Below are 14,061 nucleotides of genomic sequence, written 5' to 3' on the forward strand. Positions count from 1 at the left end.
CTACAAAGTTTTGGCAAATTAAACAACCTATGCCAAATTTCCAACAATTGACTTATTGTGTATAAAATGTTTTCATACTTTTTTTTTTCTGTCACTTACTATCTGCTTTTATTATGTGATTGTCTGTATATCAGACAATATCAGAAAAAAAACAGTTGTGACAGTAACCTGACCAAATAACTAAAGTCTGAAGTCATAAGAATAGACCTTTAATGATAAGAGTTTGAGTCAGGCCACATTAAAGGACCCCAACCTGTGACTCTATAAGGTCATGAGTTAGTTGTTGGGTCAAACCAAGAACTGGTGAACTTCATGACATTGGTAATTTGAAAGATTTAGGAGCTGCTGGGTTAAGCAGTGTCAGAAATCGAATCAGAGCCAAAAGGTCAAATTTAAAGTCGTTAATAAGGTCATTTTATCCCCTAGGTGACCTAAACACACTCCAGAAGTAACATTTAGATTTATAATTGGGTCAGCATCTGTCACTGCTTGATTGCAAATGTGTTAATTCCTCATTTGTTTCCTTTCATATTTCTCACCTTGGTGAGACAGCTATGAAAATCCTAAACACTTCAAACAAAACATTCCAGCTTGGAGTAATACAACTTGGAGTAATAAAGAGTAAACATTTACAGGATTGACATTATAATCCTTTTAAATCTTCAGACATCAGGTCATGATCTGCAGACTTACTCAATGAATTAGTATATGTGGTCTAATGAGGCTTGTTTTTCAGATAAGAAGATCCTTTTGAAAATAACAACTTTTAAACAAGTATTAGAGATACTTTTAATCGACTCCATATTTTTGTGTTCATGTTTTTTAAATAGTTTGATATAATATTGCAATATTACTATAATGCTATACTATAATGTTAAGAATTTAATAAAATAGTTTTACTCCTCAGGTTCTCCTAGCTGGTATTAAACATCTTTGCTGTAATTTATTCTTTGATCAGCTGCTCTCCTCTCAATCTTTCTCTGACCTTAGTCTGACTTCTGAAGACTTTCTCTTTCAATACATGTGCAAAAGATCAAACAGACAGCAGGCTTCATTCCCATATTAGTGAAGCACACAGAGAGGAGATCAGAGTAACATTTATTGGCTGAAAACCAAGCACCAAAACAACAATTTTCTTTTGTTTTCTGGCTGCGTTCTCTCCTTGGTGCAGCTGTAACCTTTGCAAAATCTAAATGTAAAAAAAAAAAGAAAAAAAAAGATTGATGGTTGTCATGTCTAAGCACTTGATCCTTGTTCATGGTGCCAGCTCCAAGATCTAAAAACTACCCAGCGGATTGCTTTGGCATATACATTCACAGAGAGACTTGGCCGGATGATAAGGCTGAAGATCCTGGCACATCTGCGGTGCTGAAAGGTTTTAGTGTCAAACTGATGACTGAGTATCTATTTATGAAAGCACCTGGGAGAGCTTTCCTGGTGGACCTCACAGCGTGTGTCTCTGTACGTGTGTAATACTTCCATGTTGATGTGTGTTCCTACTAAAGGAAGAGGGATGATAGAATGACAGTCAGCTTATGCTATTCTATTATTGCATGCTCATTTAATTCACTGAAAGCCCTTGGGCAAAAATTGTCCAATTTAATGATGATCTTTTATCCCTACCAGGCTCTGACTGTGATGTACGGAAATTGAACTCTGGACTTGTTTATAGCTTGGTTCTGCTGCAGTCTACATACCATTCCTGAGCCAACATGAAGTATTACACTCTCCAAAGTCCCGATCCAAATATAACAAAGAGCTCCACAGATGGTGTCTTAGTCTTTAACTCCACTAAACATTTACAATGTTTATCTTTATGTTCTCATCTTTTTTGGGTTTATTACTGTTAAATGGTCTTGCGATATTATCTTTTTTTCCTATGATGTTAATTACTGTTTTTAGACTGATATTTTAAAAGTTTGTTAATTTGTGTTTAGTTTCTCACTCTTTTTGTGCGTGCTAGTTTCAGGATTTGAATTTATACTGTTATGATGACCTTTTCGTCTTTTGATCGAAATCTTTTTGTGGTTCTGGTGCACTGCAACCTTGAACCCTGATAAAAGCATACATAAAAGTCACAACTGCAGTATTTAAATTGTTTCTAAAAGTCTACAATTCATGGCCCGGTTTTGCTTTTTTTAAACAAATGTTTTAAATGACCTAACTTAATGGAAAAAGATTCCTACACTTTCACTCACACCCTGTTGGGTTTTTTTTTTATAACAAGGGGATTATTTTCAAGAGCTTAAACTAATTTACTAAAAATTGGTTTTATTAAGTAAGTTTTGGTGAGATTTATACATTTCCCACAATGGCAAATGTTAAGCTGAATCAGGTTTGATGTGACGGCCCAGAGTTGCAAAAGCGCTGCACATACATAAACAAACAGCAAATTAAAAATAGTATTGCAAACACAAATATGAGGCTAACACACACACACACACACACACACACACACACACACACACACACACATACACACACACACACACACACACACACGAAAGAAAGAAAGAAAGAATAATGCTGCAAGAGAAAGAAGCTTCAATCACAGAAAATCAAGATCAGCAATCTAGCTGTGCATAACTAGCTGTGTGGCGAGCTACATTGTAGTCAGGAAGCAAGATGGCGCCAGTGTGTCAGGCGGGCCGTCAGCTGCTCCGATTGTTGTTTGTTTTTCTATTGTTTATAACTTATTTTGAACATACCGTCAACACTCTACGGGTGTATGATCGCCAAACACTGTTAGATCTGAGGATTTACGCCAAAAATCTTGTCAACGTCAACTTCAATTATTATGGACAAAAATCGTTGCCTCCTTTCCTATCGGGCATCCCGACATACCTCTGCCACACTCCGACGCCACCCCCGCGGCGAAAACGGCCCCGCCGCCGGGGTAAGCGTAGCGGCTGTCTGGTGAGGCTGAAGGCCGGGTTGGTACGTCCTGATCGAGGTGGATATGGAGCGGGGCTTCGCCTTTGTGTCTCTCGACGTTCCCTGGACCCCGTCGCTGCCTGGTTGGTACCGGTAGCGGGCTCGGATGTGATGTTTCAACCCCGCGGACTCTGCTCTCTTCGTCCCCGCTGGCGCGGAGTAAATCTGGGGAACCTGCGGCCTCTGTGTCGGGCCTCCCGGTCAGCTGATCGCCCTGACCCGCCAGCTCATGCTAGATTTGGCCTGGTAAACGCCAGATCGCTTGTGAATAAATCATTTATTCTTAAGGATTTCTTCATATCCCGGAATTTGGATTTCCTCTTCATCTCTGAGACCTGGCTGAAGGTTGGTGAGTCCAGTGTTTTCACCGATCTTCTACCTGATGAGTGCGCCTTTTTTAACTCTCCTCGGACGTCTGGCCGAGGAGGAGGAATTGCGACTGTTTTTAAGAGTAACTTTGATTGTAAACAGATATCGCTCTTAACCTCCTTTACCAGCTTTGAACTCAGTTTGTTTGAGCTGGGGCATTCTCACAGGGTACTGTGTGCTGTGGTCTACCGGCCTCCAAAATATAACAGAGACTTTTTAACAGACTTTTCTGTGTTCTTGGCTGATATCCTGCCCAAATATGACCGGGTCCTTATTGTTGGAGATTGTAATATTCATGTGTGTTGCCCTGAAAGCCCTTTAGCGCGGGAATTTTTAAATATCATTGATTCTTTTAATCTTGTTCAGTCTGTACTCGGGCCTACACATGAACGTGGTCACACACTTGATCTTGTTTTATCTTATGGTTTGCCTGTTCTTAACCTGGAGGTCTGTGACGCTTTTTTCTCAGATCATATGCCTGTACTTTTTGAAGCTCCTGTTTGCTGTCACATAGTTAAATCTCACGCTGCTGCTCACAGATGCAGAGTGATTAACCCTTCCACTGCTGCTCACTTCTCCGCAGTGTACAGTCAGAACTGCGTTATTCCTGAGTCTTTGTATGAGGATACAGAGGCTCTTAACTCATGGTTTCTCGACACCTGTCAAACTGCCATAGACATTGCAGCTCCATTAAAGATCAGGCAGCAGAAAGCTAAATCAGAGCCTTGGTTGAATGAAACAACCAGGACTGCCAGACAGAATTGTCGAAGAGCTGAGCGAAAGTGGAAAAAGGACAAATTGCAAATATCTTTTCAATTACTGAGAGAGTGTTGGCGTCATTACCAATCCACTGTGAAACAGGCTAAAAGAAGATATTTTTCCGATATTGTTCTTTTAAACTGTGGTAAGCCTTGTGTGTTGTTTAAAGTTATCAACTCTGCTCTGAATGCACCTCAGACTGTAATTGAGGCCTCCCCTGCTGTGTGTGAGAACTTTCTTCACTACTTTATTGATAAAGTCACTTCTACCAGAGCACTTATTTCACCTCCTGCTTCTGATCCTTCGGTGTTTGTCCCCTGCTCTGCTGTGTTTGACATGTTTGAACCTGTGACCCTGCCTTTTGTGCAGGAGATTGTGGGTCACTTGAAGCCTTCAGGGTCTCCAGATGATACTGTCCCACCCCGATTTTTTAAGGAGGTCTTTCCCACTATCGGGCCATCGTGTCTCACAATTATTAATAGCAGTCTGTCCTCTGGAGTAGTCCCTTTAAATCTTAAACATGCAGTCGTGCAGCCTTTATTAAAAAAACCTGGGCTGGATCCTACTGTTCTGTCGAATTTTAGGCCTATCTCTAAGTTGCCTTTCTTCTCAAAAATCTTAGAGAAGATTGTTTATTCTCAGCTCATGGACTTTTTAAATGAACAAAATGTTCTTGAGATTTTCCAATCTGGTTTTAAAACATTGCACAGCACAGAATCAGCGCTTTTAAGAGTTTTTAATGACATCTTTTTAGCTACTGACTCTGGACACTGTGTTGTCCTTGTACTTTTAGATTTGACTGCAGCATTTGATACAGTGGACCATGAAATCCTGATTGCTCGTTTGGAACAGTGGGTGGGCATCAGGGGCTTAGCACTGGAATGGTTCATGTCCTACCTGTCACATCGGACTTTCTGTGTCAGCCTTGATGACTCTGTGTCCTCCACTGCTCCTCTCTCATGTGGGGTCCCACAGGGCTCCGTGCTTGGCCCTCTTTTATTTTCTCTCTATCTACTCCCACTTGGCTCCATTCTCAGGAAACATGGCATTTCCTTTCACTGTTATGCTGATTACAGCCAGATTTATGTCCCCCTCAAAAAGGCTGATTCCTACTCTGTTGAACCACTGTTAAGGTGTTTACATGACCTTAAAGCTTGGATGTCTTTAAATTTTCTGAATTTTAATGAAGAAAAGACAGAAGTCATGGTCTTTGGTGGCACATCTGTGACCCCCTCCCTAGTTGATCTCGGTTCTCTATCGCAATACAGTAAACCAACTGTAAGAAACCTCGGGGTAAAAGTGGACTCAGACCTTAAATTTGACAGCCAGATAAAAGCTGTAATGAAATCTAGCTTTTTCCAGCTAAGGCAGCTGGCAAAGATCAAACCAGTCCTTCAGAGAAAGCACTTTGAGACAGTAATCCACGCCTTTGTGACCACTCGGCTGGATTACTGTAATGCACTTTATGTGGGGATTGCTGGGTCCTCAATTGCTCGTCTTCAACTTGTTCAAAATGCTGCTGCACGTCTTTTAACTGGCACACGCAAGTACGAGCACATTTCACCTGTTTTAGCTTCACTCCACTGGCTGCCCATCCATTTTAGGATTAATTTTAAAATTCTTTTATTTACTTTTAAAGCCTTGAATGGCCTTGCCCCAATTTACCTCTCTGAGCTTCTGCACCCCTACACTCCCAGCCGATCTCTCAGGTCAGCTGATCAGCTGCTCCTGACAGTGCCTAAAGCAAGGCTTAAGCTCAGAGGGGATCGAGCGTTTTCTGTTGCAGCTCCAAAACTCTGGAATGCATTGCCGCTGCACATTAGACAGGCCACCTCTCTGTCTCATTTTAAAACTCTTCTTAAAACCCACCTCTTTTCTTTGGCTTTTAACACCATGTAGAGTGTTGATTTTATGTACACATGTTGATTTTATGTATACACATGCATATTTTTATCCTGTGCGGGCAGTGCTTTTATTTTATTTTATTTTATTACTTTTATTTATTTTAGTTATTTTATCTTTTTGTGCAGCACTTTGGAAACCTTGTTTTTATTTAAACCGTGCTATATAAATAAAGTGGATTGGATTGGATTGGATAACTCAAACCGTTTGGAAGAGTAATTTTGCAGGCTGACTTAATTTGCAATTATTTTAGCTACTTTTGGCATTCTACCTTTAAATATTTTATGCATTTGTCTACTCATAATTTATGTATTTTTAACTCATTTCTAATTTGAATCTATTAATTTATTTGTAGCATTTCTACTTTTTTGTGTTTATTTTCTTATGTGTCTTTTGGGTTAGTCCAAATAATTTGTTTGCTTTTTCCACTGTTTACTTTAAAAAAATGATTAAATTATTGGGTAAAGAATATCTTTATAGGGCAATGTGCTGCTCTCATAAAATCAAATACTATGATTTTCTTCAGTTTCCAAGGCTGTTAATGAAAAAACAAACAATGCACAACACACACAGAATCTATTGAAATACTTTATGATTAATGTCAAAAAGAGTCTTAGTCTCTCTCTATAGATATAAATATATATATATAATAGTGCTATCAAAATTTCCATCCAGTGATACAACAGTATTTCAAGGTGCTACATTTTACAAGTACTGCCGAACTAGTCACAGTGTTATACTATATTTTCCTTTCAAAAGATGATAAAAAAAGTCTCTTTTAACCTCCTTTGTCGTTTTTTCTCATCGCTCTCCTCTCCCCTCCTTCTCTTTCATGGATTTAATTGCACTCTTCTCACTGATCTTCTTCCTCTCCTTCTCCAGTCTCACCCTGTCTTTCTCCATCATCCAGTTGTCTCCAAGGTAACTAAGAGCATCCTCAGGACATCCTCGAAGTTCTGGTCTGGGATCAAGAAGCGACTGGAAGAAGGAGCAGCCTAACTGTGTGAAACATGCAAACTGAGGAGCCACAGATGAGTGGTCCTTCTGCCTGTTTCCATTCAGATCAGAGGATCTCTGAGTGCTGCCTGTTGGTGGTTCTTCCCACACATCCAGTTCATCGTTGGGGCCGTTTTCTCTGTCAAACCAGTCTCGATATTTAATGTAAGAACAGCAGTCGCTGGCTGTCTCAGCCCAGGGGTGACTGCCAGTAAGCATGGCGTATGTTAGGATACCCAGCGCCCAGCTGTCTGTACTGGGCTCTACTGATGTCCAGACTCTCTGTTTCTTTATTTTCTTCCCATCCTCCTGAAAATTACCATTTTCATCATTTGGGCTGTTCCAGCTGTCATCATTTCCTCGGGCAATCTCAGCCTCTGGGGTGCAGTATGGAGAGCTGTACCAGACTTCTGGGATTCTGGTTCCCCTGGCTTTTACCTGGAGAAAAACGTAAAAACATTTGTGACAGGTATAAAGTTGGCTGCTGTTTTGTTATTGGTAAGTGATTGCTTTCAATTTGACAATAAACTCTTTTTGGACTGACGATGCCAAAGTCTCCCAGTTTGACCCATCGACATGCGGAATCACACAGGAAGACATTCTCAGGTTTGACATCTCTGTGGACAAAACCAAGGGAGTGGAGGTGGGACAGAGCCCCACACAGCTGGGACACCACACGCTGACAGCAATCCTCCTCCATCCCCACCTAGAGAGCAGATGAAGAAAAATGAGTTATCGCTTCTAGAGGCACTTTTTGTCTTGCGTTTCTTTATCTGTTTCTTTGCATTTCTTTTTTTTTTTGTCATTCTCAGTCCCTTTTTTAAGTTATTATGAGAATTGTGAGCCTTTGTTCCATACCTCAGGGGTGATGATGTCAAAGAGATCCCCAAACAGACTGGCTTGCTGAGCAAAGATGTAATGTGATGGTGTGGAGTAAGCGATTCCCAGAGCTCTGGTCAGGGATGGATGAGTGCAGAAAGACAGAGAGAGATTGTACTCCCTCAGGAAGGAGAAAAGCGAAGTGGATTCACGAGGAAAGAACTTTAAAGCCATCGGAGTTCCTGAGGGATCCAAAGAGAACATAAGAACTAATGTCTTTTTTCCAGGATATATGGACCTTAGGGATTTTTCATTAACTGAATTTCTCACCTCTCTTCCGGTGCACAGCCAGCATGACTTTTCCATATGAGCCTTCACCCAGCACCTTTAGGACCTTGAAGTGCTCTGATGTGTCCATTGCTGCCAGAGATTGAGCCCTGAGATGGCACATCTCCTCTAGAAGCTTTGTTGCAGTCTGAACAAACAGACTGAAGTTAAAGTAGAGTAACTGCTACAAATGGACGTTAATGTTAAATCTTTTAATGAAGCAGCAGAAACTGTTGGGGATTTTAAAGAGTTTTTTAAGGGAATCATTTGGCTGTTAAAATATTCTATTTGACATTCTCTCATAGACTGTATCCTTGACAGTGTTTGGGAATGTAACCCGACCATTTCAGCGTTTATCGTCACCATGGTGACATCTAGGGGATAAACATAGCTGTTAAATGCCACATGAAATCCTGCCACACACATTGGGTTCGGTTCTGTCTGTCGATGTTTCCACTGTGGCTGGCACCACTAAGTACAAGATTAAGTGTCAACATCTTGATCCAAACAGAGGCAGCCCATTACAGCTCATTAGAGTTCAAATTCAGGCTGCACATGTGCTGCATACAGTCCCTGAATTTCTCACTACAGCTTCAGTCACATCAACAGCTTCTGAAACAAGGAGCAACTGCATTTTGCATGACTTGTTATGCACTTTAAGGCATTAAAGGGAGCAGAAATGAACCTGACAGGTTTCCAAAGTCTAATTGGAGTAACAATAACAGGTATAGTTAGGCTCAATATGAATCACAGTCCCTGGTAGCTTTCATTGTAAAAGTCCAAGCTACAACTTTTTCATCAAAACCAATCATTTTCCCCCCAAAAATACACCCACAGAACACATTAAATGGTTCAGATTAAAAGTATTAATTTTACATAATTATTTACTTCTGGTTACAGTGTCAACATGGGTGTAAAATTATTCTGCAACTATAATAATAGTAGGTTAAAATCGTGTGACATGGAGCTCAGAGTTGCCAGATTCTATAAATGTCATGATAGGACTGGGGTATGGCTTCTGCTAAGTGTTATATTTCTCTGATTGAAGCCAAAAATTTTAAAAGAAGCAACACAAGGATCAACTTCAGTCAAGCTTTTTAGCGTTGATGCCATCTTAAGGAAGCAAAGGGGCTCAGAAGGCATGCAGAGGTGGTAGCTTTGCTTTAAGTAAGCTGAATATTTGTGCTAACCATTATTAAAGAGCGTGATTGCACCAATGACTGGCTGAAAGTAACTATCTCCTTTAAGTAATCCTTAGATTTGAACCACTTTCTGTTGATTGGAAGTAATATTATATTTTGAATTTTCTGAATGTTCAGTCTAAAAAGTATATAAACACTTTGTATTTCAGATTTAAAAAAAAACAAAAACATTTCATCTGTCAGTTTTGGATACCTTTAGTTTCATTTGGTTTAAATTCTGTAAAATATTCTTACTTAAGGAACCTTTAACTGTCTGCTTATTTAGCAATTATATAAAAAAAAAAAATCATTATTTAGGAAAATGTTGAATAGTTACATCATTAATTTGATTTTTGATCTTTTCTACTGATTATTTAGAAGGGTGTTTTTATTCAAATAAAAAATAAAAGTGAGCTTTATTTCAAATTGATTAACATCGTCTTATACATCCCTCAATTTTCCGTCATGCTTATCCCTGCTGGGGTCCTGAGGGATGCTGGTGCCTATCTCCAGCTGTCTACGGGCCAGAGGCGGGGTACACCCTGGAAAGGTCGCCAGTCCATCGCAGGGCAACAAGGAGACAAACAACCATTCACACACACACTCACACTTATGGAGAATTTAGAGAAGCCAATTATACTAACAGTCATGTTTTTGGTCTGTGGGAGGAAGCCGGAGTACCCAGAAAGAACCAACACATGCTAAGGGAGAACATGCAAACCACATTGTCTTATCTGTTAAGAAATTACTGTTTCCTTTCTTATTAGAGGTCTTTTTTTTTTTATTAATTTCTTAATAATTTTGTGTAGTCTATATAGTTTGATATTTTTTCATATCAGATGTCTGTTGTTGGGAGCCTGGGCATCATATGAAGCAACTAGATTGTCATGCATCATGATTCAATTCTGTATATCTTCTCAAGATTTCCAAAAAACAGATCGATATACTCTTTCATAAATTTCTTTTTAGTTTTTAACTCAAGTTGTAATACAAACTTATTTTAGCTTTCTAACCTTAAAGAATATTACTACAACATTTTAAGGTAAAAACATAGATTATTTCCTCCCTCAAAAAATTATTTCAAAAACATATTGTATTTGTCTGATGAAACTGGATTGAAATATTAGAGGTGCAGTTTGTGGATCAAACTGACTGCAACTGGCTAACATGGTTCAATTATTAAAAAAAAATGATTAATCTAAATTGCAGAAAAAGGTCTTTTCATGTTTCTTTGTTTTTGTCACTTCATGTTTTGGAATCTTTTAAAAAAATGTTGTAGCATTCATGTCACTGGTTCTAAAATGTATCCATTTTCCATTTTTCCACATTAATTGTGAAGACAGGAGTTAAAGCTGAATGACTAAAGTCTCTCACTCTTGATAAAAGCAGATATGTGAAATTGTCTGAGATATGTGGACTAAAATTTTAATGTGTGAAAGCATGGATCATGTTACATTGGTTACGTCTCCAAAAGCTTCCTACTTACTGTCATTTTGTAGTTCTGGTTTGAATTTGCTCCTTAAATCTGAACAACAGAAAAACCTGCTGACGACTTCAGGTGGCGGGTGAAGCAGTCAGATTGTTTCTTCCCCTCCTTTTTCCTGCTAAGATCACAAAACGTTGAGGAGCCCTGAATCTCCAGCTGTGGCCTTGATGCTTTCTGTTATTCTCCAGAATTTTGTGACTCGATTAGATCAATGTTTACATGTCCTCAGCAGCTGCAGCTATGACCTCCGACTGTTATATCCTCCTGTCCTCTCGTCCCCCTGTTGTTAATCTGCTGCTGCTGCAGAGCAGGACAGACCCTGGAGGGTGTCATGCATGTTTGGGTGTGGGGGTCTGAGCAAAAGAGACTCTGAATGTCTGTATGTCTCTTTTTCTATCTAATACTTAGCATCATCTTTGCTTTCTTTTATGTTTATTTGGTGTTTTCAAAGATTCAACAAATACTTTTATGAAAATCCAAGTTTCTCTGAACTTTGCTGAGGCTGAAATATAAAAATGTTACTCATAACCAAAATGGAATAGATGCAATGTTTCAGCTGAATAGAATAAAAAGTAGAAACTGAGGATGTGTTTAAGGCACATATATGGTTGATGTAAATGGTGCAGAAATAATACATTTTGTACTTACCACATCTGTGCAACTACAAAAATTCTCATTTAAAAATGTTCCCAATTACTAGTGACACTTTTCCAGGTTTTAACATTTTAATACATAGATGAAAAATCACTCATTTGATTTCAACAGGATAAAATCATGTCCATTAAAAAAACGTTTTTGTGCCTTTTTTTTAGCACTGCAGATGTGTTGACATGGGAAATGAGAAAATGTATGGAGAAAAGACTTCAATAGCACAAGTTATTGCTGATCAAGGGTGGCAAAGATTTTACTCCAGTCCCACTACTTTGATATGTTTACTTAAGTAAAACTTTAAAGTATTCATCCAACAATTTATTCAACTAGTAGTAAAAAAGTACTTGGTGCAGTGGATAGGTATTGAGTAGCTGTTTCTACTTAACATCTGACTCGATGTTTAAGATGATGTAATCAGATTAGTTAGTAAATATGTAATTAGTTATGTTCAAATTCTCATATTCTAAAGTATAAAATGAACTAAAGATACACATAAATAGATAAAATAAATTTAGATAGAAGACACTTTTTTCCAAGAAATTGAATGAATCTTTACAGTAGGTAATTCATTCATGTTAGGAAATGATAAAGAACATCCAGCAACAACATCTGCTGTTTACTCACCTGATTTTAAATAACTCAAGTTACTCTTGGTGAAATGAGTAACCCCAAATTTTACTGAAATCAGAGTAGCGATACTCTAACAAGAATTTGAACTGAGGTAAATGAAAAAGTATATTAAAGAAAAATTACTCCTAAAAGTATTTGTTGCTAAGCTACTACAGTAGATATAACTAGATAGTATCTGCTTCTGCTGCTGATGAACCCAAATAGATACCAAACTATTCAGAGACAAAAAAGGACTATCTTTATTTTTTGTGAGTTTACAGAAATATTTAATTTCAGTGTTTAATCATCAGGGTATAGTTCATTGTTGTATTGATGTTAAAGATGGGACTAATGGGAGATATACTGCTATATGTTTACAGCATATAATTCTTGGTCATTCTAGATCAACCATCTAGGTTTAAGATGTATTGTATTAACTTTGGTGAGTTTTTTTATTTTAATTAAACAGTTTAGCTGAAACCGTGTAAGTACCTCCAGTATTTTCTTATTTTTGTTTCTATATTGTTTGTACATATTTATTTTATATTGTTTTTATTTATCTTTATGCATTTTATGGTTTCTTTTTATTTTAAAATTATGCAGCACTTTGGTCCTATTGGCTTATAAAGTGTTATATAAATAAAGTTGTATTGGATTGTTATTCTGATCTTTAGTTTTTACAGTTTCCATTTCTCTGTAATGGGCCGATTTCTCTTATCAATAGTTTCTTGGGCTGTCAGGTTGTTGACTTGAATTTATCATTTTGATCATCCTGTGTTTTATAGTATTTTGATAAAAGAAAAGGTTCCAACAGGTTCTTCTGTTGGTTACATTAGATAAAGAAGAATTTCAGGATTTCTCAGGCAGTTATTACTTGTTAAAAGAAGTTTCTCTCTATATTAGACCCTGCTAAATGTACAATCAGAAGGTCAATCAAAAGCTCCGTTATGTTCTTGTTACATTTGTGCTGGTTGTGAAATAAGTTTCCTCTGTCAGAATTACAGCTTATATAGAAAATGTTGAAGATACTAATAGGTGAAATGCTGTCCTAACATTAATTCCCACATTCAAACACTGAAATCATCTGTGTTTGTTTTCTGTCACCCCTTTCTCTCTTTGCACACATTGCTCCTCCACTCTGTGTTAGGAGAAGGATTTTCCTCCAACACTGAGACCCCATGTGGTTTGTAAGTCCTCCTGTCAGCTGTCAGTTGTGGCCACAGGCCACACATCCTGTAGACAGCTTACTCTGTTACAATGAACGTCTGTGCGTGTGTAAAATCATCCATGTCAACACGATGCCATTATATAGGAGTCTCTGTTACTCTCATAGTTCACAGATGAACAGGAGTGTTTTTCTTTATGTGAAACTTGGCTGTGTGCGATAAATATTTACCTCAGTGCTTTATTAGTGTTGGCATTTCATCAACAGATGTGGCGCTGACTGTAACATAATACGGGTGCAGTGCTGCTCTGAGGGCAACACTAAAACAATCAGTTCCTTCAGATGAAGTTATAGGGCAGAATGTTATATTATGGTTAGAATAGAACCAATGTATTACAGGATTCTCAGGGATTTAGTTTCCTAGATAGAAACAACGACACCACATAAATTATATTTCAGTTGGCCACTAAAAATATGCAAAATATAATATATGATAAGTATTATTAAAAGGGGGGTGTTGGCATAGTAGTTAGAGCAGTGCGCTTGTGCTCTGAGGAGGCTGCAACTTCCCGGTTTGAACCCCACAGCATCCACTGTGGGTCCTTGAGCAAAACTCTTATTTCCCCTTTGTGGGACAATAAAGGGACTAAGGTTTACAAACATTACATGTAGGCAGGTTTCATCTAACTCTGGATAAAATAATTATTTCAATCATATTCCGGATTACTGTAAAATAAACACTGTATGTCAGATTTGCCATTCAAAGGCAGATGTACGTGCAGAAATAGGGCTTTATGAAAAAAAAGCCCACTCCAACATCGCTTTAATACACACTTGATACCAACAGTGCAACTCCTAAATTA

The 14,061-nt window shown here is 38.3% G+C and overlaps 1 protein-coding gene across 1 annotated transcript; it reads right to left on the minus strand.

Annotated features, from left to right (window-relative positions):
• Positions 1-6,539: 6,539 nt before the first annotated feature.
• On the minus strand, positions 6,540-11,114 carry si:ch211-171h4.3 (serine/threonine-protein kinase SBK1). Its single transcript, XM_038278120.1, has 5 exons — positions 10,774-11,114; positions 8,110-8,254; positions 7,819-8,021; positions 7,505-7,666; positions 6,540-7,398 (listed from the first exon to the last, which is right to left on the minus strand). Exons 1-5 carry the CDS (start codon positions 10,777-10,779, stop codon positions 6,766-6,768), a joined length of 1,149 nt encoding a protein of 382 aa, XP_038134048.1. The 5' UTR covers positions 10,780-11,114; the 3' UTR covers positions 6,540-6,765.
• Positions 11,115-14,061: the final 2,947 nt, after the last annotated feature.

This window comes from Cyprinodon tularosa, unplaced genomic scaffold (genome assembly GCF_016077235.1).
Source record: "Cyprinodon tularosa strain WSP-4 unplaced genomic scaffold, ASM1607723v1 ctg1382, whole genome shotgun sequence".
NCBI lineage: Eukaryota > Metazoa > Chordata > Actinopteri > Cyprinodontiformes > Cyprinodontidae > Cyprinodon > Cyprinodon tularosa.